Source organism: Orbicella faveolata, unplaced genomic scaffold (assembly GCF_042242905.1).
Source record: "Orbicella faveolata isolate gen_17 unplaced genomic scaffold, um_ofav_v1 contig_47, whole genome shotgun sequence".
Lineage (NCBI taxonomy): Eukaryota > Metazoa > Cnidaria > Anthozoa > Scleractinia > Merulinidae > Orbicella > Orbicella faveolata.
In genome coordinates, this window is record NW_028301577.1 from 6141690 (window position 1) to 6167357 (window position 25668).

Below are 25668 nucleotides of genomic sequence, written 5' to 3' on the forward strand. Positions count from 1 at the left end.
GCGATTTTGTATACTATGGCCAGACCGAAAGATCGCTGAAGATGCGGGTTTCCGAGCACAAAAAGGCTGTCTTGATGTTCGATCATAACTCCAAACTTGTGTGCCATGTTCACGAACGTCATCATCACATGGATTTTGAAAACGTTGAAGTCGTCGGACATGAGGCACATTACCATCAGCGGCTTTCTCTAGAAGCTTGGATGTCTGTAAAAGACCCGAACGCTGGGAATGATCACAGAGTCATCCCTGAAGTCTACAAGTGCTTGGCACGCACTTAAAATTCTCTCGAGTCACGCGTATACAGCACGCGCAACGTTTTAATTTTAAAAAGTTTTTAAATCTGGCGTAACATCAAGCGGTTTTTTTCAACTGATGAAGACTTAAGAGTTAGCCGAAACGTCTTGCTAAAATATACATGTCAGCGACAAAAAACGGCACTTTTATCGATTAAATCTTAGCCCGTTTGTTTGCTTCCTTCATGTTTGCCGGGATTCTTCATCATTCTCCTCTATTAACTATGATCTGGCAAAAACGAAAGCAGAGCAGTGTAACCAGACGACAATCAGGAATTCACACATCCATTTTAGGACTCCCTGCTCTTTCAGCATTGCGAATGCACAAATCTGATTGGTTCTTTCACCGTTGACTATTTTTTACCGATTTACCAGAATTGATCATGCATTTGTTTTGAAAGAGAAAACCATTTTCCGTCCATGTTTTTTGTTTTCAATTTAACCCTTATTGCTTCAAAATACCTATATGATTGAAACTCTTGAGAGTTATCATGTGGTGCTCCTTACGCCCGAAACAGGCTAATTGCCCTCGTTTTCTCTACAGATCTAAGTGGTTTTTTTTGCAGAGTCTTGAAGGGTAAACAAAGGGCTACAATTGTGAACACAGAGCTTAAAACTAGGAACGTGCAATCGGTACCGGACTGGTAATACATACTGGATTGATGATTATCAAAAATTTTGAACAATACACCAAAGCAGTCACTTTACGGTACTGAAACCATACCAGTGTAATGCAAAGACTACATGGGCCCTAATGCCTTGAGCCTTCACAACACGTCTTGTGTGTTCATGGGGTGTCCTGAGGGTTACACATTCGATTTTCACACAGGTGCACACACGGAATAAATTACAATAGCTATGATACAATTCCTAAAAAAAAGAAATGGCTGATTTTTCCTATGTTTGAGCCGGCTACCAGAAAGCATCAAGTCTCCTAGCCACTTCTTTGATCACGTCGTAGTGGTTTGCATATAAGTGAATATCGTGTGACATCTCCATCCATTTCACATGCTTGGCATCATCCCCGGCTTTCAGGGTAAATTTGTCGAATGCTTTCCCGCTGTCGTCATGGTAATTAACTGCTTGACTTTCCATCCAAGAGTTATCTGTGTTCCTAGGATCGTCTATATAACCTTGAAATACCTTCAAGTAAAGTACAATACATGGTCCGTTGAGCTAACTGTCTCGTATAACTGAATTAACATATTCTGGAATTTGCCTCAAAATTCCCTACTCATCGGTATATTTATGGTTTGTTGCAAACAGGATTTTATGATGCGCCTAGAACGAGCCAATCCACGACAGGACTTGGAAAATTTGTGATGTGAATGGAAAATGGAAGTTCGACGTTCAAAGTTAAAACGGACACTGGTCATGATAATGATATCATTCCCTGATAACCCTTATGTTTGCTTAAGTGTGACTTTCACTGGCGTCGGACCCGTAATGACAAACACAGGGCGATACGATCTAATGAAAACCAAACCGACGTAGCCGAAAGCTGAACACAGATTCTGCTTATGTCTCTGTCGCTTATGATCTGGTGAAAACTACATTGTCGGAGTAGTAAGCAGAAGCCAAAGAACAGACCAATCACAATGCTCGATTCCAGGCATCGTGATTGGTTGGTTCTTCCGCTTTGTTTGGAAATCAGTATGGATAATTGACAACCAATCAACAGTGTATGTTATTTCGTTAGTTACATGTATTATAATATTTTAAGTACCGTATTTCCATGATGAAAAAGATCCTCCAGTGAGTCATGAATTCTTTTATTCTCTTCAGGTGAAAGTTCCAAAGAGTTCAACGCTTCCTCTCCAAACTCTTTTTTCAGTGTGTTGGTAACAGTATCACCTGGCTCTACCATGCCCTGGTTTGATGCAACAAAAGGACAAAAGATTTAGTTTATTCAATTGCAATTCACAAATTATGGGAGAACACTGGTATACGAAAATTCCTCTATCTCACGAAATTTGTACGATTTTGGTATGAATCCCAAAACTTGGAAATTTTTTACAAAGCAATGTATGCTAGGAGCAGGCTCTTGCCCCATGGCATACAATTCTTTGTAAAAATTACCAAGTTTGGGGTCTCATATGCATATTTTGATGAATTTCCAACATATTCTTATAAAATTCAGATATCTTCTACATCCAACATGATAAATCGAGCAGTGAAGCTTATTTTTTGTTTCAGTGAAAAACATTTGGAAAAGCATGACATCGTCAAAGTGATCCACTGCCTGGTCTAGTTAATTTCTAAAATACACCCCAATTTAGACAACAGTTTTATTTTTATTTACTTTGTTTCACTGGTTCTAAGCCTCTGATATGTGACTTAAAGATTACAAGAAACAGTGGCCACCTCTAGGCTGTGTAACCTACCCCAGGTAGGGCCCATTCTGAACAATCCGTTCTTTGGATGGCAACAAATTCGAGGACTGGCTTTCCATCTCGTATAATTTTTTCTCCTGAGCTGTCTCGCTTCCACCTCAGGAGGAAATATTAAACAGCTATAATGAGCCTGGAGGAGGGAAGGGGAGGGAGGGAGTAAGGAGGGCAAAAGGAGAGAGAGGGGGAGGGAGGGAGGAGGAAGGAAGGGGAGAAGAGGGAGAGATGGGGGTAGGGAGGGAGATCTTGACGGTTCTCATCATTCACCAAAATACTTAATGAGGTTAGTTACATATGAAGGGTTCATAAATGCACATGCATGGAAAATCTTTTAAATTTTCCATAAATTACTAATTTGTCATCACAGTTCACATGTGTATCTTGTAAACAGGCAAGCTTTTTCTGGAATTCACATGTACATCAAAACATGGTTACTGGTAAGCACCTGGTGGAAGTTTTTCAACTACTAGTGATTGAAGCAGCTTTATTCTTTTAAACTTTTATTACGGCAAGAAACCTGGAGCAGTCTTCACAATTCTGTCTTGTTTTAGTTCATACATACATTCATTCCAACTGCTTATTAGGGATAGGAATGGGTTCATATTTCAAGTTGAAATAATGATTCTGCAAATTACGACAGTTGTGCAAGGCAGGATTCTTAATTGATGATGGGGAATTAATTGAAGGACATACAGTCTTATGTTACAGTTGTACAGTGTACAGCACCAATGTATACCTTGTCACCACTGGATCAGCGGCATGGTTAGGACCCCATCTACCTAGCAATCCTCTACCAACCATTCCAGTCCTACCAACAGGATTCCTTTAAGACAAAGAAATTTTCATTACTGACTGTTTTGCCTAAGCCCATGGGCAAAGCTTCAATTCATCCAACATTGGGGGAAGAGGTTCTCAGCTGTCACTGTTAACGGTATTGTTCAAGTAAACTTCAATACCCCTCCAACAAAAGGAGTTTTGACCAGTTTTAACCCTCAGTCCCTCTATATGTAGATTCAGGTACACTTAATAAAAAAAACTTGTCTCTCCCTTAGAATTTTCAGTGATCCTCTATAGGGTGCGTATGGATATTTTCTGGAATCACACAGTTGAATGATTCAGAAAAATTGACTGCAAATATTGCTACATAGCACAGTAAGTAGAGATGAAACTTAATCCTCATTGGCAAAAAGGAAGAAACCTTGTTGGGTTCATCTTGTAAGTATATTCATCTCGTTGGGTAAAAAACAATGCTTCTTGGTATACTATCATGATTGATAATTTATGAATTACTTTTAAGTAAAAACATTTAAATTTAAATTTACCATTTAAATCAAATTTAAAGTATTTTTATTAATTGGCATTCATCAAACAGTAAATTCTAAAAAGAGGGAGCCTGAGTGAGAGAGGTTTTCCTCTTGAGTGTCAGATTCAATATAACTTACATCTACTTTCAGTTGGTTTTGCAATTGCTACACTTCTCTAAGCGATTGGCTTAAAAAACTTGCACTACAGTACTTTGTCATCCAATGAACAGTAAAACCAAATTAAAGCAATCAGTTCTATTACACATGTTATCCCAAACTTTGTGTTGGTTACATGCGTTTTCTTGGAGTTTTCTAGTTTTCCCTTGTGAGTGGCAACTGACTGATAACTTTTGTTTTGGTTTCCCAACACTTAATTAGGACTGTCCATATTTACAATAGTCACTTGTACTTAGGCAATGTAGAACAACATCAAAAGAGATAACAGACAATGAATTTGTGAGATAATTAACTACAGACTAAAGTTTGAATGATGATGTGCTTGCTCTCTAGGATGAAGTTTTCTCCTTTACCTTGGAACTCCTTGCACTAATTCATACTCTCCGTCCAGGCTTGTCCTGTCAGTGTTGTAAGCAGTATCAAGAGCATTGAATTTAAGGGGTATGTCGACTGGTCCATTCCTAAGGTCAAACAAACAAACAAACAAAGAACACAAGACATATTAATTATTATAATAAATGACTCACAATGAATTAAAGGTAGTGGGATGCTAAAATAACAGATATAAAACTGTAGAATTACATAATAACCGTGTTAAAAAAAAGCAGTCAAGCAGAAAAAAGTATGTGTCTGCGTAAACACAAAGTTCTGTCAAACTTAATTGGTTGTCATGGAAACATATAAACACTTACCACAGCAACAAATTCCCAGGTAGATGTCTGGAATTTTCCCATGAAAATGGGTGTTATTTCTTGAATATTTTTGAAGCTGTAAATATTCTTAAAGGTTTATGTGAACATTTTCTGTTCCCTCCCCTCTTATGTGATGCAATATTTACAGTTATTTTTTGTAGTTAATCTTGTAATTTGCAACCTGTTTTCAGTGCTACCTATGTAGGCTATGGTTAGTGGAAAGGAATTGTTCTTACAAGCATTACAAAGATCACAGATGGAGGGGTGCTGTTACTATCAGTAAAAGGCAGGGGCAGATTGAGGGAAGGCAGTGGATTGGGTGGCTAGACACTCTCCCTTTTGGAGAAGCAAAGTATAAAAAAATGAAAAAGACTGTGAATAACAATTATCACATTGTATTTTTGGCAGAAATAAAGGCAAAGACCCTGGACGGGTGCCTCATTGTAATTTCTACTTTGTGGCATTGCTAGTATTTCTGGTCTTGGTAACAGTTTTCAATTAGGTCCCAATTCTGTAATTGAAAACAATTATTGCTACAGTTTGTGAGCATGTCCCATTGATTCTGCAATCTCAAGGTACCGTTTTAAAAGGAGAATTGATCAAGACTTAAGCTGTCAAGCTGACCCCATGAGAGAAACTTGAATTTGAATTTGAATTTGAAATTATCCTTCCTTGAGAATGCTTGAGAGTTTAATCACAGGCTTGGGTAACTTGGAGAAATGAATTAGAGTGGGATGTTTCAAAAAGAATTTAAAATGTTACTGTGCCTTGAGCAGATTTTTAGCATGTGATTTTTGCACTCATTGCTCGAAATTTGAGCAGAACCTTTCTTAGCACCCTTCTGATCCTTTACATTGTGCCCCAGATTCCCTGTGCCCTTTCCCTCACTGTGCTTGTAGTTGTACACAGGTTTCTGTATAAAAAGGATGGGGGTGGCTGTTGTACCTTTTAGCGGTTTAAAAAAAGCGGTTTTCAGGCACCTCTTAGGGCGTCCAGGCTCAAAAAGTCCACAGTAAGAACTTTCATGGTACCTTTTAGGGCATTGAGCCAAAAAAAAAAAATGTCAGAAGATAATTCTTAACTTTTAATTCTGTTTCGTTTAAAGCTTAAAGTTTCATTTAACATTATGAAAGTGACAGTTAATGTATAGTTTTGGAATTGATACCTCTTAGGGGTGAAAAAAATTTCAAGAGACTCCCACAAAAAAAAGATCTTTGTACCTCTTAGGGGGTCTTTTCAAAATTTCTGATGAGCAACCCTGTTCTTTTTATATAGGAACTTGTTCCCCCTGGAGCTTTTTCATCCTTGTTACCAGATGTCATGACATGACCGTCAAGTCCTTTGACATAATCTGTCCACTTTCCAGGTAGTTTTACATGTAGTACCTTATTTCTGGGTCTGCATAAGGTGGCCGCTGAAGAATGCGTTCCGAGGTGTAATCCACTGGTTTGTACTCTGGAAATGGAACCTTCCAGTCTACAAACTCTGAAGGTACTGGAAATCTCTTGACATCTGTGCCTGGATATACTAAAGTGCGAGCCTTTGTGTGCATCATAAAATGACACTGACTAGACTTAGCTAAAGAACAAAGAATCAGAATAGCAAACATCACTATTTTTAAACAACATTCTCATAACAGATTTTCCGCACACATCTTATCGTTTAGTCTGTCTGCGTAAGAAAGGTTCAATCACAGTCAGAATTTTGGGAAAGAAAATGGTTGAATGTGTCATTAATAAAATTTATCTTGTTAACATTAACATAATTTGTTGTTGTACAGAATTTACTTGTCATTTCCACTTTGATGTAGCCTTTAGGCTCACTGAAATACTGAAAAACATGTAAACAGTGCGCAACACTGTACACCTTAAGATATCTATTACTAAGGTATATGCTTATCTGTAGCACAAGAGAAAATATGATGTCTGAAAATTTTTAGTTATGTGCAATTTCCTGCCACACAGAATTAAAGCTTCTTAAATATAAGGTACATGTAGGTAAAGGTACATGTTAAGTCTGTATACAAGCCAAGTGGCCCATAAGGCCAGAGCATATCCTGGTTTCTGTAGCATGAAGCGACTAAGAGCATTTCTACTCCCCCCCTGGATGGGATGCTACTGTAGTCCATCGCAGGGTTACCCCCAGCATTAAGTTCACCAGCACCCATTTGAACACCTGGGTGGAGAGAGGCACTGTGAGACTTAAGTGTCTTGCCCAAGAACACAACACAATGTCCCTGGCCATGGCTTGAACCCGGACCACTTCATCTAGAGATGAGCGCACTAACCATGAGGACGCTGCACCTCCCTTCTCTAAGCATGATATGAAACATAAAACAAGCTCTAAACACATCAAATGAATGTCACGAGCAAGTGAACATATTACACACCAAGCCAGCTGCATTCTCAGAAAAAGATTTGGGTCTTTTATCTGATGGACATCAAACTTTGCACAATGATAGAGCTTTTTATCCCAAACAATCATATCATTTTTTTATCGAGAAAGAACTTGTTTCAAGAGATAAAGTGAAATGCGAAAACTTATCGAAAAAACTTAATCTGTCTTGAAGATGTTAAGTTTGGGAGTTTGAATTTTCCCTAATTTTGTTACTTCATGTATCTTTAGAACATTTAAATTTCAGATCTTTATATCTTCAAGATGTTTGCTATTTCTGACAACAGTGTTCAGAAGAGAGAGCCACAATCATTTGCAAAAGGCCTCAGGCAGCTATACAATGTACATGCAAGTTATTACTGTGCCTTTCAATAACATGCAGACACCAAAATTCAAAGCTCAACCGACAAATACGTATTTCGCTACCGTCAATCAAATGTTCAGTGGCTCCTCCCAGCTTCTGACTACTGCTGAGTGCGTGGTAATCAACTCATTGAGCACAGTTCAGACAATGAAGTGCTCGGCAGCAGGCGGAAGCTGGGAGGAGCCACAGAACATTTGATTGACGGTAGTGAAAAATGCATTTGTCGGTTGAGCTTTGAATTTTAGAGTCTGCATGTTATTGAAAGGCGCAGTAAAACCATAGCAGTACTTGTTGATCTAGAGGAACTGACTTTTGTCAACTCACAAAGTAACACCTGTCAAATATTTAGAGACCCTAAGCCTGTTATGCAAAATAGATGAGTATTATAAATTAATAATTAAGCTAAGTATAATTTACCCAAGCAACTTTTAGCAAAGTTATTCTCTCATCTAAGGTATGTGGAAAACTTAGTTTACATCTCTTATAGACCACAAGTGCGTAGAAAGGCCGTCAAGTTATGCTGTCTGTGAAGTGTTTTGAAATGTTCTCGAGTCCATTTCATGCACGAGCACTAAAAATTGAGAAGTACAGATCATACCACGATAAACATGAGTTTAAATTATACTCACTGGAATGGCCAACGGCTGATGAAGCAGCTACAAAAGCAAAAATGCCTAAAGGAATCTTTGTAAACCGACGTAAAAGCATAGCAAGGAAACAGAAACTAGAAGAAGACCTAACTTCCTCTTGCGGCGGTCAAACCGAGATTTGTTAGGAAGTTGGGGCGAGCTAATTTGATTTGCCAGGGTGGGGTGGGACGCCGAGCACCACGGCGGCGGCTTTTTCAAAATGGGTACTCTTTTTTCAAATTTTTTAATTTTGTAATTTACGATTAAGTCTAAGTAAATTTTGTTTATTCATCTGCTGAGAGGGCAAAGAGCCATCTTCACCATTTTCTTTGAAAATAAAAACCCTTTTATAGTAACTACCCACGTTTAGTAGACATTTACAAAATTATGCGAAGGTATGTGAAAGTGGTACTTTTTCTGTCAAAGTGGTGTACGAAAGGGTAAGGGGTTGGACCTCGGTGCAGAACCTCCCTGTACAAAAATTTTCAGAACACCCCCTGGGATTTTTTTTACCTCCATAGAATTATTATTCTGAACAAAAACAACATACAAAAGCGTTACAAATGGGGATATTTATTCAAATGAATGCACATAAAAAGCTTTGAAAATGAAGAACCCTGATGGGACGAAAAGTTGAACTATTTATCTTTACGCCATGAGGTGCATAAGGCTGTAACTGTCTCTCGCCAACTAGCCCTGTCTTACGCTGCGCCCCTGACCTCCGCCAGCTGGACCATCTCTTTGGCCTGGATTCTTTTTCCACCGTCCTTCTCCATGTGGTTTTAGGTCGTCCCACTTTTCTCTTCCCTTCAGATTGCCACTCCATCGCCACCACACAGTCATCATTCCTCTCCTTTCTGAGCATGTGGCCAATCCAATTCCGATGGGACGAAAAAAAGAAAAAGGTGGAATTTGTTAAAAAATTAATAACATGGGTTTTTTTTTGTTTTTTTTTTCCGATGGGACAAAAAACATGTTATTAATTTTTTAGCAAATTCCACTTGAGTAGGCTCACAATAATATCAAAAGGCAATCTCATTGCAAAAATTGTTTAATCATGATACATGTAGTTTTACTTTTAAACATGCTTTTCAAAATCTTTATGAATTTCTTTTTGCTAGCCTGTAGGCTACGAAAATAATGATAATTTTAGCTAATTTTGACAAAACGTCAGGAAGTTTATTCACAATCTCATTTTGTATTTGAATATATTTTGCCTTCTCCAAATTTGGGTGTTTCCCTTTTGTTTGTCACTCAGGGAGGCTACACATGACTTCTCATAACCTAAATGACTAATAACTGTGCTATAAACTTGTTAAATTGTCTGTAAGCCAATTCTAGAAATATATCATTTCAATGGCTGTTTTCTAAAATAATAAATTACAACTCTTATGTCTCCATTCACAATCTTCAAACCTCAAGATTACATGTTGGTGCTAAATATTCATAGTAGATTTATACGGTGAGCCCTGGCCAAGCCCAGACTGGGGCCATTCATTGTGTAGTGTTATATTATTATTTTTAGTCTTGGGCTACTGATGTTACTGTACTACTAGTGGAACTGTTGAGAACGTCTTAATAATGGGGCAGTAGCAAATTTTCGAGTGACAAGGCCACAGGAACACCAGCTTAAGTACAAATTTTTTAAACAACTGCATTTGTACTGAATGATTCAACTTTCAACTGGATAAGCCATCGGGGATGGTATTTAGCCTTGCTACTAAAATATCCAATTTCTTTTCTATTCCATCCAGTCTCTGCTCAATGTTTTCATTGAATCTCAAGAGATGACTTGTATTTGTTGTCATAGCAACTTTCTTCCTCCATTTTCTGAAGCCGGTCAAAGTGAAAGCAATCAGAACAGTAAATGCAGCAGGAATTGGTTTACTCGAGGCCAGAGAACCTATCCATAAGCAAACTCCGATGCAAAATGCCAGTCTTCGTATGCACCAGACCGGTCCAAAGAAGGCATGCACAAGGAACGTACTGGACATCAAGAGAAAGAACTTGTTGTAGGATAGTCTGGAAAAACATATGAGACCCATGATGATCCAGAAAAGAAATAAAATCAGTGACAGTAGTTTGTTTCTTGCTGTTCCTACTTGATTTGGCAAAGCTGCTCCTGTGAAATTTAACATAAACCAATGCAAAGTCAGAATACATCTTCTCTTGCCAGTAAATTATATGTTTGTCACACAGACGTCTTTGGAAGTGTAAGTTCTGTCCACCAAGCATCAGGGCCATACTGGAAAATATTTTACTTGAGCAGAGGGCAATATTCAACCAGATATTCTCAGAAAAGCATCAAATCATGGTTTCAAGGTCTCATGTATGATCCTGAGCTTGTGAGAGTCAATAAGGGTTCTATTATATGGATCTCAATTTACTATGGATCCTTATTAATTTTTGTCAGGGAGCAGATTGTTCAGGAAAATCTGGCCCAGCTATTAGTTTGCATTTTCACTGTTGCATTACATCCAAACAAGCTCTTTAGTTATCAAAATGATGTTCTTTTTTCCAGAAAACAGCAATACCTCACTAACTTACAGGTCTCTTGATTTGACCTGGCCCCCCTCCCTTCTCAACTCTCTGCAAATTCAAGTTTAGCTTTTTAAAAACCAGCTTTCCCCCTCAAGAATTTTTAGGCTGAAAATGAATGTTTTCTACAGTTTGCACACATAGCCATAGCCATCTCTCCCTCATCTTACTCTTGTCATCCAGATGGAAATGGACTATGCTGAAATGGTATAAGGAAAAATTATTTCTGAATTACTGTGAAATCAGCCACTGATTCGGTGGAGAGGCAAATCAAGGAGGGCTTTTTCTCACATTAAAAGGGGCACTGCCTTAAAGATCTCTCACTAATTATAATTTAATATAAATCATTCACCACCAATGTTTCGAAAGTAATTTAAAAATAGCACCTTCAGCTTAGAAAATGATGTTTCTTACCATCAATGCCCAGAACCTGCTGTAGAATTTCGTCTGTATAGCCCATGCCATTGTTATGAAGGGCAACCAGACTGTCAGTAACAACTTCAAAATAACTGCTGACGGCCGGTTGCAAGAAATGAACGACGCTTGCAATCAAGTCAGTGAGTACAGCGAGGATTCTCTCTATGTCTTTCAGCAGGCTTTCAGTGCAGTATTTGTGTATTCCGGCAACAATTTCCTCCATCAAATCCACAACAGATGGCATCCAAGTACGAAGGACGTTCAGTACTTGAGAAAGGAAGTTTTGAATGTTCGGAAGAAATGTTGTGCAGGCCGCGAATATTAGGAAAAAAATTATTATCCTCTTTAACAGCGCCATCTCGTTGCAACTGCTCGGAAAGTAACTTACAAAAAGTCAGTTTTGTGTACACGAAAATGACAATCCTTAAAGGGGCTTGCTGCAGCTGCTTTAGAATAAGTACTGTACTGCTGTATTTTCAGAGAAAATATTATGTCGACGTCCTTCGATTACTCCCTTACTATGGACCTTCAGTGTTGCTGAAGTCGTTGTTCCTTGTTGTGTTTTTGCCCGGCCCGTGGAAAGTTGAGTTTCCCGCGAAAAATGGCTGTTGGCAGCTCTTTACAAATTGACGTTCTGTTCGACTTGAACCCTCCTTTGATAAACAGCTAAATGAAACAACTGCGTCATTAAGTTCTTGGCAAGAAAACAACGTTTGAGTAGAAATTTGCAGGTACCAGGGTTACTAGGTACCAAAGATAACTAGTTTTGTGGAGAAATTGTATTGCGTTACATCTCCGTTACATCTTTTTTTGCATGACGTGATAGTTGTGTCCGCTGAATCTGGTGATACTAACAGTGAAGGCTCAATTTTCCCTATCTGGAAAGGGAAATATGGCGATGATTGCGATGATTCAGTAATTCCTTGAGTTAGTTAGTGTTAAATCGTCAAGTTTACTTATGTACAACAAAGAAAAAGAGGATCAATGTCAATTTCCCTCGTGGTTCTCAGATTTGAGGTTGCTGATGACCTGCCTTTGCCCCAAGGCTTAGATTACAGTGGTTAGTACAACCTTAACTAAATGTTTTACAGACTTGTTAAATTACTTAAAATTATAGCTTTTGCTTTCATCCGATCTGTTTTCTCTTTGTGGACAAAATGTGTACTCCTATACATATTTCTTCTTAAATAACATTATCCTTATATATATATGTAAAATACCAAATTAAATAACTCTTCAAGTTTTCCTTAAAATTTTACAGAATGTTTTTTTCACTTGTGACTGACTGACTTTAAACAATTCAATGAAATCACACAATGTAAAGATTAGCTAGCCATAGCTTGGGATAAGAGACACTATGGCAAGGTCAAAAGAAGTTCCCATAGATGGACACTTGTAAGTGGACCTTGTTTTTGGCTTACGAGAGGTTCAAATGCATTTATTTACTAAAGGACGATACCTTCTTTAATACATGTATGTTGCAGCCCCTGGGTTTGTCACAAGTAAAGACATGTCGGCATCAGAAGAGGGAAATTGTACTGGTGGGGAGGAGAAGGATCCTGCACCCAGCAATGTCTCTGAAGAAAAGATGAAAGTTCACAGGGGTGGACGGTATCCTCATGATATTCACCTTGAAACACTAGCAAGAAATAGTGGTAAGGATCAGTTTGAAATCATGCCTTGATCACCTGTGACAGACTTGATTCAAAAGCTTTTAAAGTGGCACTGACATGCCAATCATTCTAATGTCATAGGTGTTTTTTTATTCAGACATGTATATCCATACCATAGTTAATAGAGGGGATTGATTGTGAAGCCCGGCAAACATCAAAGGAGCAAACAAAGATGCCAAGATTTATGTTGGAAGGTCCATGACCGTGCACATTCTTTTGTTTTGCATTCATATATGCATGAGTTACGTAACCAACACGTTTTTATTGGTAAGTTCCTCAGTGCAGAGTAAACAACCATTGTGTTTTGTGCACGGTCAAGGCCAAAAAAAGTGAACGAAAACATACAACAAAGAACCTCGTTGAGTTTCATAACCATTCCCCTCTATTAACTTTGTCCATATGTATATTATCTATCTATTTTACATATTAGGAGATTGACCAGTGATTTCATTTTATAGAACTACAATAACCAAGAAATGAAAGAAAATTATGAAGGGAATACTGTACGAAAAAGATTGATATCTGAGAACTTGATGAGATCACAGTTATTGCTGTCATCTCATGCAGTTGAAAAGAAAGCCAGATAAAAAACTGGTACTCAATTTGAACTGCAGGACCTTTGAGATATTGGTGTAATAGCTCTGCTATTGACATGTGAAGTCACAGGAAGTCAAGAAACACCAACTTTGATTTATATTGGCTCGACTTCTTTTAGACGCAGAAATAAAGTTTTTAATTTGTTTTATATAATATAATTATTGTAATAATTATTAATCTGTTTGATGTGAAAGATGCAGCTCATGGAGAAGAACGAGAGGAAAAAGGGAAAGTGGCATTCTTCTGTGGAAATCCTATGGTGGAGATCATCAAGGGAATTATACACATCTATAAGAACAAGTGAGTTGAATGTCAGATAACTATTAAAGCTGCCTAGCATGATATAGCAAAATCTTTAAAAAAAAGCCACCATGTGGAGGACATCTGGGACGGATTCACGATTTTATAGAAGGGGGTTGGAGATATGGACCGCCAAGGGCAGTCCCCTGTAGGGGTGTCCAAGGGCGTCCTCCCCTACAAAACTTTAAAATTGAGGTCCTCGGAAATGAGATTTCGGGCATTCTGAGGCCAAGTCAGAGCATTACAATGTGTCATTTTTTAAAAAAATTTTAGTGGGGTTCGATCTAACTGTTCCCCTTAGATCCGTCCCAGGACATTTAGTTGGTGGTGTTTACTGGTACATGCGTGTTCTTATTACCAATTTGATTTTCAGATAACTCAAACTGTTTAAAATTTAAGTTCAGATATCAATAAAACAATGAATATCAAATTGAATCTATGAAGTCAATTTTGTTAATCAACAAAGGTGTTCTTAGATTGCTTAATACGTACCTGTTAGTTTGCATCAAGAACTTCAAGATAACATGTTGTTGGAGCGATTTGTAGTTTATGTAATTCTGATAACGGCTGAATTATGTACCTTATTGGTCCGTACTAGTGAGATGACGTCATTGTCTGAAGGCGTTAAACGGAGTGAGATGATCTGCATGCTTGCTGTACCAGCCAAGATGACCTGTATTGAACTCATGCAATTTGTAGCTCCTTCAGAGTGAGTGATTTGATTTCATTGACAGAATGTGTATTATGTATCTTGCAGGGCTGTCATTAAGGGCCATAGCCCATAACACCTGTTACAGCTGAGTATGCTTCATTTTTCTTGATGTTACAGGTGAAATTGCCTGTTGTTGATAGCATTCACTCACAAAGTAACAAATTATTTGTTACGGGTGTGGAGTACAAGGCTACGGGTGACCAGAAACTTAATGACAGCCCGGTCTTGTACTCCAACAAATTTAGAGTCTAAACAAAAGGCGTCTTAGAAAGTAACGCAGATTTGATGGTGTTTGCCAGCATGTGAAATTCATTTATAATTCAGGACATAGTTGTTCAGGATAAGATGTAATTCCTTGTTATTATTATTATTATTAGTGCAATAAATCTTGGTATTTTTGTTCATATTAGATATTGTGGAGAGTCACCAAGACCCATTTTCTACATGTACTTCTGTCAATAACACACACAAGTTTCTTTTCAGAGAATTTATTGAATGTGTCAAGATCATCAGAGATGCCACACCCAATCAGTACATGGTTCTTGTGAAATTTAGGAGTCAGGTAATGTTTAGTGATACTCAGTAATTTGAAGAAATGATGAATAATATTATAGTAAATGGCCTAGAAAGATCAGGAGCCAGTCAAGCCTTGTACTGAAAGGGCCTCAACAGGAAAGCATCCCCCATCCTTGAGACTCAAGATTTCTCGTAAAAATTGTGTCCTTTAAACTGATTTGGAAGATCCAACATTGAATGAAAGCATCCTTTGGCAGTAACTGTGATTTTCTGAGATGGAAAAACACAGTATTTAGGACAACACATATTTAATAGTAGATGAGTTTCACACAGGATTCCTGTTCACCCACTGACACATACCAGTCAAGATGGGTAAGATTTCTTTCTCTTGAAGGAACTGGCTGATGAATTCTACAATACATTTAATGGTCAGCCTTACAATCTCTTAGAGGAAGAGGTAAGTAAAATATTATGCACTGTTTCTCAATCAGTGAGTCAGTGAGTCAGTGAGTCAGTGAGTCAGTGAGTCAGTGAGTCAGTGAGTCAGTGAGTCAGTGAGTCAGTGAGTCAGTGAGTCAGTGAGTCAGTGAGTCAGTGAGTCAGTGAGTCAGTGAGTCAGTGAGTCAGTCAGTCAGTCAGTCAGTCAGTCAGTCAGTCAGTGAGTCAGTGAGTCAGTGAGTCAGTCAGTGAGTCAGTGAGTCAGTGAGTCAGTGAGTCAGTGAGTCAGTGAGTCAGTGAGTCAGTGAGTCAGTGAGTCAGTCAGTGAGTCAGTCAGTGAGTCAGTCAGTCAGTCAGTCAGTCAATCGACCAAATAACATATCATCCTACCAGTTTCTTAGAGGAACAGGTGAATAAATATTTTGTTTTGTTTCTCAATCAATCAGTTAATCAATCAATCAATCAATCAGTCAATTATTCAGTCAGCCAATCAACTAATCAGCCCGTCAACTAAACAACCAACCAACCAACCAATCATGTTGTCAGTTGGTTGATTGATCAGTAGTCAGTCAGTCAAATTAATTGCCTTTTTCTTTAGGTTTGTCATCTAGTCTATGTTGCTAAAGTGGAAACCAAGAAATTATCAGAGGTACTGGCCTTGACTTTATATTTGCATGACCATGTATTCTTTACTCTAGTCCTCGACATTGTTCTTAGCCATCCAGTGGTTCTTAATAATCCATCATTAATACAATAGACATGTAAATTGGTCCATATTTAAAATAAAAATGAACTTGAGCCATGTTCTCAAAATCAGATTCTGGTTCGTTTTAGGCCCGGTTTAGATGCCGTACTTCACATGAACTTAATTCATTGAATTCGATTCGGCTCATGTGAAGTACGGCGTCTGAACCGCACCTTAGAGATGTTTTTAATAATGTAAGAATAAAAATTATCGCCAATAATTTTGTATTACGTTTCGATGACTCATTCACCATTTTCAAATTCATAAAACTAAAAGTCAGATTCTTGCGAGTTCTTTACATATTAAGAATGCGCGTGGAAGTCATTAGAATCTGACTTTTATTTTTACGAATTTGAAAATGATGAGCGAGTCATCGAAACGTGATTCAAAATTATTGGCGCTAATTTTTATTCTTAATTGTTTATCCTCCGCTATTAGAATTTTAAAAATTTCCTTGGGGAATCGCCGTTAGTTTTATATGGCTTTGTTTTCGTCCGAGCCGAAAACTTAGCAAGATATTTGCGTTTACCGGCACTATTGCTTTCTCTTGCTCTGAAAATGTGGACGACTAATAATGGTACAGCGAACCATGATTTAGAGTTGCAATTATACTAGTCGGAGATCTTGAAAATGAAAGTGATCATTTTCACCCGTCCGTACAAAAGCAGTAGGGCTATGTTTGTAGAATTATAAGTTTCCTATTGCAATACGTTTCGAAACTCTCGTTCTCCGTCGAAAACGATTGATGTAGACAACAAGGGGGAACGTTTTGAAATTATATGCCCTCAAACGAAAACTTGTGTTGACAAGGCCATATACATATTTGCCTTTTGATTGCATGGAAAAAACGTTGAAATAGTCAACGAATTGACACTTTTTAACATATAACGAATCGCGAAAGAGAGATTCAGACAGTTTTGCATAATTTACTTATTACTTTAATTTCATATTTTCACCTTCTCCTTTTTTTCACTGAAGAATATTATCTGACGGAAGGTACTAAGAAAAAAAAGGCCATCTGTTTTATTTTTCTTGCCGCTGGTGAAACAATGCAAATATTTTGCTTGATGTCGTATCAAGTCGTCAGACGTTTTGAGACGTTATTAATTATTAAAAATACAATAAATTGTTTTTTTTTTCGTCTTTGAAGGGAGGAAGTCTGCCGTGTGTGGGTTTAACTGAACTGCCGAAGTGCCCAGTCTGTTTGGAGCGGATGGTAAGAATTTTCCATCGTTTAGAACTGAACGTTTGATAGAAATTATTTCAAATGGATTATCCTTTATTTAGATACGATGAAGAAATTGGACATGGTAGTCCTCCTGAACGAAAGAAAATCAATTATTTTGCGAATGAGAGGCCCTAATTGTAATGTAGTTTCAGTTTAATGTTTTAGAATATCGTTACTGTTGAGTTACACTGTCGAGTGAGAATTAGCGAAAACTGTAACCGAACAGCAAAAATGCCCTCGCGGATATCTCATCGCTCGACTCTAAGAGAATGATTGCATGAAGTCTTCTAATCAACGTCTTTTTGAAAGTCTTAAACGTTGGATAAGTACAGCCATCGCTCGGCAAAATAGTAGAATCTTGTCTTTGAAGGTCTAGTCACAAATTATATAAAGGTATTAGATTCAATTTGAAATTATTACGCCGCGAAGTAATTCGAAGAAATTCAGGACATTTTGGTATATTTTATGAACCTTGTTGATCAGTACAGTCTTTGGCCTAAGTTGGTTCGTTGTTGTTTATATTTTGTATTGCAATAAAATGCAAGTAAAATATTTTCATGGAAAGGATGAGAAAAGCTGTCTGTGTTTGAATGAGATATAAGCCGTTTTTATCGACTTGGCTTGATTAAGCCTACAAAAAAGTTGGTATAGCTTGTTTCAAACGAAATTTATTTATACTATCGGCGACGAAGAATTGTCACAATTTTTATATATTGTATTTTTTTCAATGTGCACTACAGGTGTGATAAACCCAAAGTTATTTTGAACACGAAAATGCAATTACATCGAAACGAAATGTGGCTTTTGCTATTCTTGCGTCAAAATAAAGCTGTCAAATATCTCTTTCGTTTTATGCTTCGCTAATCATTTTTTTTTAATGTTGCTTGCGGGAGCAAATTAATTTTTTCCAACGGGAAGCAAATACATTCGCACCTAAAACCGTCGACACTACATCTGCAACTTGTGAAAAAGAATAAAGCTTCATTAAAAAGCGAGAGTTTAGTGCCTGCGTCGGCCGGATAGCGTAACAAAGTAAAACAGTTCAGTTTTAATATCATGGACGAATTTACAGGTGATTAAGAACTGAACTTTGTAGCTTATTATTCTGGAGTCATAAAGATTCTTGAAAACAAAGCAGCATATAGACTAGTGCGATAACAATAAAGGATAAAGATAAAGAAGCGTTCACACTGACTACTGGAAGAGTCTAGTTCTTCGACGTATTCGTAAAATATCGTTTACACTCATTCAGTGTAATTCTTGAATACAGTTTTTTGACTTCACAGTTTTGGCAGAAAATGTCTAGTTTTGATCATGGAAAATGCAATTTCCGGCGATTCGTCTGCGAATGACTACCGATATTAAAATTCAGAAATTGGGTATTTCTAATCTGTTGATCTGTTTTAGCTTGGAGCCATGTTAGAAGCAGGTGTTTCAGCAAGTGTTACCATAACGCAGGACTTCAGGCAAGGCATTTTAGGCCGTTGCCGTTCACATAGCTGAACTAAATGTTGATGCAGCTTTCGTGTTTTACTTTGCAGGATGAATCTGTTGAAGGCGTTTTAACCATTCTCTGTAATCACTCGTTTCACGGAAGCTGTTTGTCTAAGTGGTCTGATACTACGTAAGTTTAAACCTCCTATTGTTCTAAATCAATCATTCAGTCAATGACCGACCGACCAACCAACCAACCAACCAACCAATCAATCAATCAATCAATCAATCAATCAATCAATCAATCAATCAATCGATCAATCAATCAGTCAGTCAGTCAGTCATTCAGTCAGTCAATCAATCAGTGAGACAGTTAGTCATCATTCAAACGGTCATTAAGTCAGACAATCAATCAATCAATCGATCGATCGATCGATCGATCGATCAATCAATCGATCAGTGAGTCTGTCAGTCGTCAGTCAGTCAGCCAGTCATCCAGTCAGACAATTAGTCAGTCAGTCAGTCCTCCAGTCAGACAATTAGTCAGTCAGTCAGTCCTCCAGTCAGACAATTAGTCAGTCAGTCAGTCCGTCCGTCCGTTTCTTAGCTACATGGGCTACCTGACTTCAGTACGCTTCTAAAAGAAAAGGACTCATCCGGTAAAGAGTTAATGCAACAAATTGAGAGACCAAAATAGTGCCAATTCAACGATCTCCACCAAGTTCCAAATTTCACTGCGATGTCTATATGCAATGTATTTTTGTTTTGATTCATTCCCTAGTTGTCCAGTGTGTAGATATTGCCAAACTCCACAACCCGTGGACGGGAACAAGTGCTTTGAATGTGATTCAAATGAGGTATCAATATCCTCTTTTAGCTACTTGACAACTGCGTTAACTTTTTATGAATTTCCTTTATTTAGAGCTAGTTACGATACAGTTTCTTGCTTCCATTTTTTCTCAAACGCGCCATAACTTGTCTTTGCTTTCTGACAACACTTTGATGGTTTTTCAAACTTCATCCGCCAATCAGAGTCGAGACTCGCATGTGCACGTGTACTACACGTGGCTGTTTTGACTGTTACACCTGTCCTACAAACTTGAATACTGATTGGCTTTGTGAAGAAACAAGAAACCAGCATGTGTTTTCTCTCTCTTGTTTAGAGCCTGTGGATTTGCCTTATATGCGGTCACATAGGATGCGGTAGATATCTGAGGTCTCACGCCAAGAGGTTAGCGTGTGATCTGTTTCCGCGTGATCTCTTGTGGAACAAGCTGAGTGTAGTTACATCAGTAACAAGTTATGATATCTTACACCTTAATAAAACCTTCCAATGAAGGTACGTTGTGGAAGCTTTGCGGGTTTATTTACATAAGAAGTAAATGAATGAAAATATACCATTTACCATGCAAAGTTCAATCGCAAAGTTCTGCAAAAAGGTGTCTTTAAGATCGTATTGTTTCCATGCGGATAACTTTGGTCGACTTAATTGTCGCTCAAGCCAACCAATTTCTGAGGGCATTTCTTGGCGAAATCATAACGGAACAGTGTCTGAACTCTAAATATCAAAGAGACTCAGAGTAGTGATAATCGTTTGGAATGAAATTCCAGTTATCTGAAGTGTGTCCAAGACAGTGCTTGAAAGTTTCCTTTTGTTTTCTCAATTCACAGACATTTCCAAGAGACGCAACACACATATTCTTTAGAACTGGGAACACAGCGAGTCTGGGACTATACAGGAGGTACGGTGTATCTATATATGTTTAGTATTTATACCTAACCATACCTTGTTGGCACACATCGACGGCAGTCAGGCGAGTGTGGTCGAGCCATAGTTCGTATTACGTCAAGCCAAACTACCCATGGCTCGACCAAACAAGCTTGATATGCCGCCGAAGCGTCAAAAAGGTACGATTAGATATTTACCGTACCCAAATTCGGCCAAGTGTGCATGATATCGTAGCCATATCAGGTCAGTGATTTGATATCGCAGGATATCAGAACAGTAGACACGGTTTCTGATTGGCTAATTGCGAATTTGGGTACGGCAAATTGTAAAATTTTGCATGCGGGCTCGTTTTCCCACAGCCAGTTCATTCTCAATTGGTTAATTATCAAATTTTGTTTCATCCTCATCCAGATAACTTTGTACATCGTCTGATTCAGAATAAGGCTGACGGCAAGCTTGTGGAGTATGGTTCAGGACAACAGGTCAGTTAAATCAACCATAATATCGTGTTTTACATTAATTTCGTTTTGTTGTCAGCTTATTACAGTCAGAGTTAAAGTTTGTTGTTTCACTGTCCTATCCCTAGGCCAAAAATCAACTTTATGTCTTTACTTATAGATAATATTCGACCATTGCATGTCGGATCCTTCATGAACTTTTAACACGGTCTTCCAATCACTGTTGCAGGTTATGGATGAAGAAAAAATGGATTCTGTCACGCTAGAGGTAGTTTTGCTTGTTTGCTTGTTTGTTTGTTTGTCTTTAAATTGATGTAACTCTTCAGTTTATTTTTGTCTTATTTTCTAATCAAACTGACCTTTCTGTTTCTAGTACACATACTTACTGACGAGTCAACTGGAGAACCAAAGACTTTATTTCCAAGAAAAAATTACTCAAATTGAAAAAGAAGCAGCGGAGCAGGTAATTAAATATTTGTATCGTCGTCTCTCAGGACACTGTCTCCACAGAACGAAACCATGAAATTTGTCTAGAAAGTATAAGTATAAGTATATTTTACTTCTGTTAGTGTGCTTGTATGTACTTTTTTCTTTTTTTTTTTCCTTCCTTAGCTTTTGCGCATTCGCGCGTTGAGTTTTGCTTAACTAATTTTTATCATTTCGTGTGCCCATGACAACATTTTTGTTTTTTTGTTAAGTCATAGCTTAGGTATCTTAAAGGTAGTCCTTCACTTAAGCCTTATTGGCTTCCCTGGGCTTCCTTGCCTTATACACATTGATATGTTGCAAATATATTAAGTGGCAAAAAAATACAAGAACAAGAAAGCTTGGATGGTCAGTGAAATACTGTGGTTTGATTTCGGTCGCAGCGGAAGAGACCTACTGTGTAAGGACTTAAACGCACGGCATTTACTGCTATCGTGTTGACAGTAATTGCATAGTTTTCTCATGTTGTTTCCAATAAACAAGGGCTCGCACCTCTGCGATTTAGTGCCGTATTATCAAGCCATGATATTTGTGTTTTAACTTTCCCGGTAGACGTCTTTGTTCTAAAGGATAGAAGATTCCTTTTGTAAATATTTCAGGCGAGTTCTATGGAAGAGCGAACGAAGAAAACACTGGAGGAATGTAAAAGGTTGGAGTTGAAACTTTCTGAAGCCGAAAAAGAAAAGAAAAATGTGGACAAAAAGTATGCACAGGTAATGGTTCGCCAAACATGGCATTGTGTGTGCAGTTTGTGTGGAAATAATGTAACCGTCACCTCACAAGCATCAATAACTATTGTCAAGCTGACTGTCAATCAGGTTACATCTGGTTCAAGTTTTGAATTTGATTGTCTGTAAATGCGCGACTCCACGATTGGTTAAGGATGTTACACAGTGAACCAATCAAATTACACGGCAAATTGAACGTAGCCAATGAAAGCATGAACCATGAAGAAGTCATGGCCGAAGGATGAAACTGGATCGGCTACGTTCGGAGAAAACGAGGATGTATCACCAGTATATTGGACTCCGGAAGGAAGACGCGAGAGCAGGCTAAGGTTGGTGTAGATAAGTTCAGTTGAAGGAGAACTGAAGGGAAGATTTGTCCTCATCTACGTTGAGACTTCAGTAACTGCACAAGGTAGAGAGCATTGGATGAGGTCTTAGCCCTTATGTTAGGGCCTTATGCGCCATATGGTGTTGAAACTGAAGAAGAAGGGATGATTGGGGCAAATGAATGGATGATCGGTTTTGCTGACTTTTTCTTACAAGAGTGACAAACTTTAATTCCCTGATTCGTTACAATGTACCATTTTCGAGTTGCCTTTTGCTTCTGTGTCAAAACGAGTCTTCGAGTTAAAACATTCATAATGAAAATGTGTTCCGCATACAGGTTCATTTTCAAGTAAATCAAACTCATGTTCATATGAAAGGTTTTCCACGAGGACTCGTTTTGAAACAGAGGCTTCAAGTAACTCGGAAATGGCCTATTCTTCTATTGCCTCGTTTTGAAACAGAGGCTTCAAGTAACTCAGAAATGGCCTATTCTTCTATTGACTCAACACAAATTTTGTGTTGTTTTGTTGATTAGGTTGTTACTAGGGTTGGAAAGCTCGTCAGTGATCTTAAAGAAGAGCAGGAGGTTTGTGAAGTTTTGTTGTATCTACAATGCACCAGCATGCACAGTTCATGTTCTTGTTTTCTACTTTTGTAGCCCGCTCCAGGCTCCTGGAGGAAAAAAAATGGGCACAAGGTCCTGGGCACAAGGTCCTGGACAACGCAAAGTTTTGATTTGAATGTTTAGGTACAGAATACTATGAAATTAGTGTTGAATCTGGATATAGGATTGGATCGCTGTTCTGTCAGTTTATTCTTTCTGTTCGAATGTCTTGATAATAAACTGTTGAACAGCCAGAGACTGCTAACCGCAATCGTTCTGCAATAGAATTCCTAATGCAGTTTTTTGCCAACTTCCTTTACGGCGGCTTCCTCCATAAGTCGAGTAGCAGGTATCTGTCCCATGCATCTTAACAGTAAAGAGAGTCAACTATATTTTTGCCTTTCAGTTAAACAAGTGTTTGCTAGAAAATCAAAAGTTGTGGCAAGAGAAGTTGAAACAAACGGAAGAAAAGCTGCTACAAGAAGAGGCAGCTCGGAAACAGGTATCATTCTCACGGTATTAAGCTGCCGACGGTAGATAGTAAAATATAAACTCTCCTTTTTGCAATACAAACGGTTACCTTCTGTCGAGAAGCAGGACTCAAAATGGTAATTTACCAAGATGGAAAACGGCAAAGAAACGGCAACCCTTGAGAGGAGTACAAATTATCAGAATTAGCGTATTCGTACAAGCCTATGGGGGAGTAAGAGGCGAGAGTCAAGGGAAAATTCACCAACTTCTCTTCCCCAAATGGGCACATTTCCCAATCCCGATCGCTGTCATCAAATTTACTCTCGAGGAGAATTGAAAACGTTCACGGCATCAGCATCCCACGAAAAAACTTCCCCATTGTTTTCATATAAATGGTCACTTTTTAGGATTTCATCCCCAGACTTGCAAGGTAAAATCCACTTTTATTCTTCAGGAAGTGAGTGATCTTCAAGAACAACTAGCAGATCTAATGCGTCACTTGGAGACGCAACAAGCAATAGCGAGCGCACCTGATGAGACGAGACAGGTGAGAAAACGTTATTTCTTCTTCACCGTGGAACCTCCCGTTATGGAAACACCTCATTGCATGGCAAAATTCACTTGAACTTTGCCTCTACAACACAGAAACGTAGTTGAAAGAGTTTACCTTTTTGTGGAGAGACCAAAATTTGCAAACTCGGCCCGACCTGTATGCAGTGGCGGATCTTGAAAGAGATGTAAAATATTTCGCTCATTATTTTTCAGGAGTTGCAAGATGGTCAAATTGTTGTGGGCGAGGGATCGTCTTCCACGCACCAATCAAAGAAAACTCGACGGAAAAATAAAACATAACGCAATATGTAAATAACCGGAAATGACATCACACTGACGTCACTAGCGGAAGTAACAACACTAGGACGGACGTCACGCAACTAGAGGAAAAGTCGGTGCCAAAGGAACCGTAGCTGCAATGGCATGCTGTTTACTGAAATAGAAGGGACGCATATGTATTTATATCCTGAGAAAGATCGTTAAAAAGAAGAGTTTTTCGTGAAAGAAGCATTATATGCAGTCCTCACTACAGAGAACTTGATGAGAACTCTATCAGATAGCAGTCCACTGGAGTGTGAGGTGGAAAATTGAGGCTGGAAAAGACTTATACTATCAGAAGATCTATACAGTCACGTTTGTGAGTGACAAAGGCGTAGTGGAAGTCAAAAAAAGTTGGTCGTCACGTTATTGTCCGGGCCGTCCGTTCGTACGTACGTATGCCACTTACACTGCGCGTGCGCAAATTTACAAGCTTTCAAGGTCTTGCTCTTATTCATAAGAAAGACAGTTACCTCTTTTGGCCTTGAACAATGTTTAAGAGGCACTGAAGAGAAAAATCATGGGGTAGAGAGCCATAAAACCTTGCTGATGAAGAATACCTGGATAACGGTTCTTCTTTTGATCGCAAAGACATGTCGATCACTAAACTTTCAACTGTGTTTCAAATACAGATCGCTGATTTAATGCAGCTTTACAAAATGGTAATGTACATTAAATTCGACTGTTTTGAAGGACTGGTAAAGCTATAACCGATACTGAAATGAATGCAAAGCCGTCGGTAACTGAACTGTAAAACCACACGTGTTTGAAATTGTGGACGGGAAGTAGCAACACGATAACAAACACGAGATGAAACTAGATACAAGGAGGCGCTGATTTATACATTAAACTATGATACCCCACTTTAAACTCTTTAATTCCCATAGTGATAAAAACATACACTTGGTCTGGCACTTAAACAGCCGCTTTACACCGGTTTACAAGATACGTAAGAACAACTGTATAATGTGTATAGAAGCTTAGAGCAACGCGCTGTAGAGTAAGGCGTGGCTTCAGTTACTCTTGGTTATTTCAAATAAAATAAATTCAATTGGAAATCAGTTTGTTTTTCGATCATGGAAAGGTACCCTTGTATTCTCGATGCAGCCCGAGTTGAATGGTTTGGTGTGACGTCAGTTTATTCCGAATGCCAA

General features: G+C 38.3%; 3 protein-coding genes across 4 annotated transcripts; 1 reads left to right on the forward strand and 2 right to left on the reverse strand.

Moving 5' to 3' along the window:
- Positions 1-274: 274 nt before the first annotated feature.
- On the reverse strand, positions 275-8387 carry LOC110051938 (ADP-ribose pyrophosphatase-like). Its single transcript, XM_020758048.2, has 7 exons — positions 8244-8387; positions 6242-6434; positions 4518-4625; positions 3420-3506; positions 2678-2783; positions 2020-2163; positions 275-1436 (listed from the first exon to the last, which is right to left on the reverse strand). Exons 1-7 carry the CDS (start codon positions 8320-8322, stop codon positions 1206-1208), a joined length of 948 nt encoding a protein of 315 aa, XP_020613707.2. The 5' UTR covers positions 8323-8387; the 3' UTR covers positions 275-1205.
- Positions 8388-8827: 440 nt separating this feature from the next.
- On the reverse strand, positions 8828-11973 carry LOC110051939 (uncharacterized). The gene is made up of 2 exons (XM_020758049.2): positions 11196-11973; positions 8828-10365 (listed from the first exon to the last, which is right to left on the reverse strand). The coding sequence occupies exons 1-2, from the start codon at positions 11554-11556 to the stop codon at positions 9923-9925; spliced, it is 804 nt and encodes a 267-aa protein (XP_020613708.2). The 5' UTR covers positions 11557-11973; the 3' UTR covers positions 8828-9922.
- A 93-nt stretch (positions 11974-12066) lies between these two features.
- Positions 12067-25572, forward strand: LOC110051937 (BRCA1-associated protein-like). Of its 2 annotated transcripts, XM_020758047.2 has the most exons (20): positions 12067-12258; positions 12683-12853; positions 13663-13768; positions 14367-14477; positions 14964-15042; positions 15391-15453; positions 16033-16083; positions 17330-17395; positions 18949-19031; positions 19623-19698; positions 20005-20072; positions 20513-20583; positions 20982-21052; positions 21258-21296; positions 21402-21491; positions 22114-22227; positions 23105-23155; positions 23580-23675; positions 24099-24191; positions 24410-25572. In XM_020758047.2, exons 1-20 carry the CDS (start codon positions 12183-12185, stop codon positions 24494-24496), a joined length of 1662 nt encoding a protein of 553 aa, XP_020613706.1. In that variant the 5' UTR covers positions 12067-12182; the 3' UTR covers positions 24497-25572. The 2 variants fall into 2 exon arrangements, 1 of the variants encoding a protein (XP_020613706.1); XR_002296998.2 differs by lacking the exons at positions 24099-24191; positions 24410-25572 and having other exon boundaries at positions 22114-22571; positions 23580-23608.
- Positions 25573-25668: the final 96 nt, after the last annotated feature.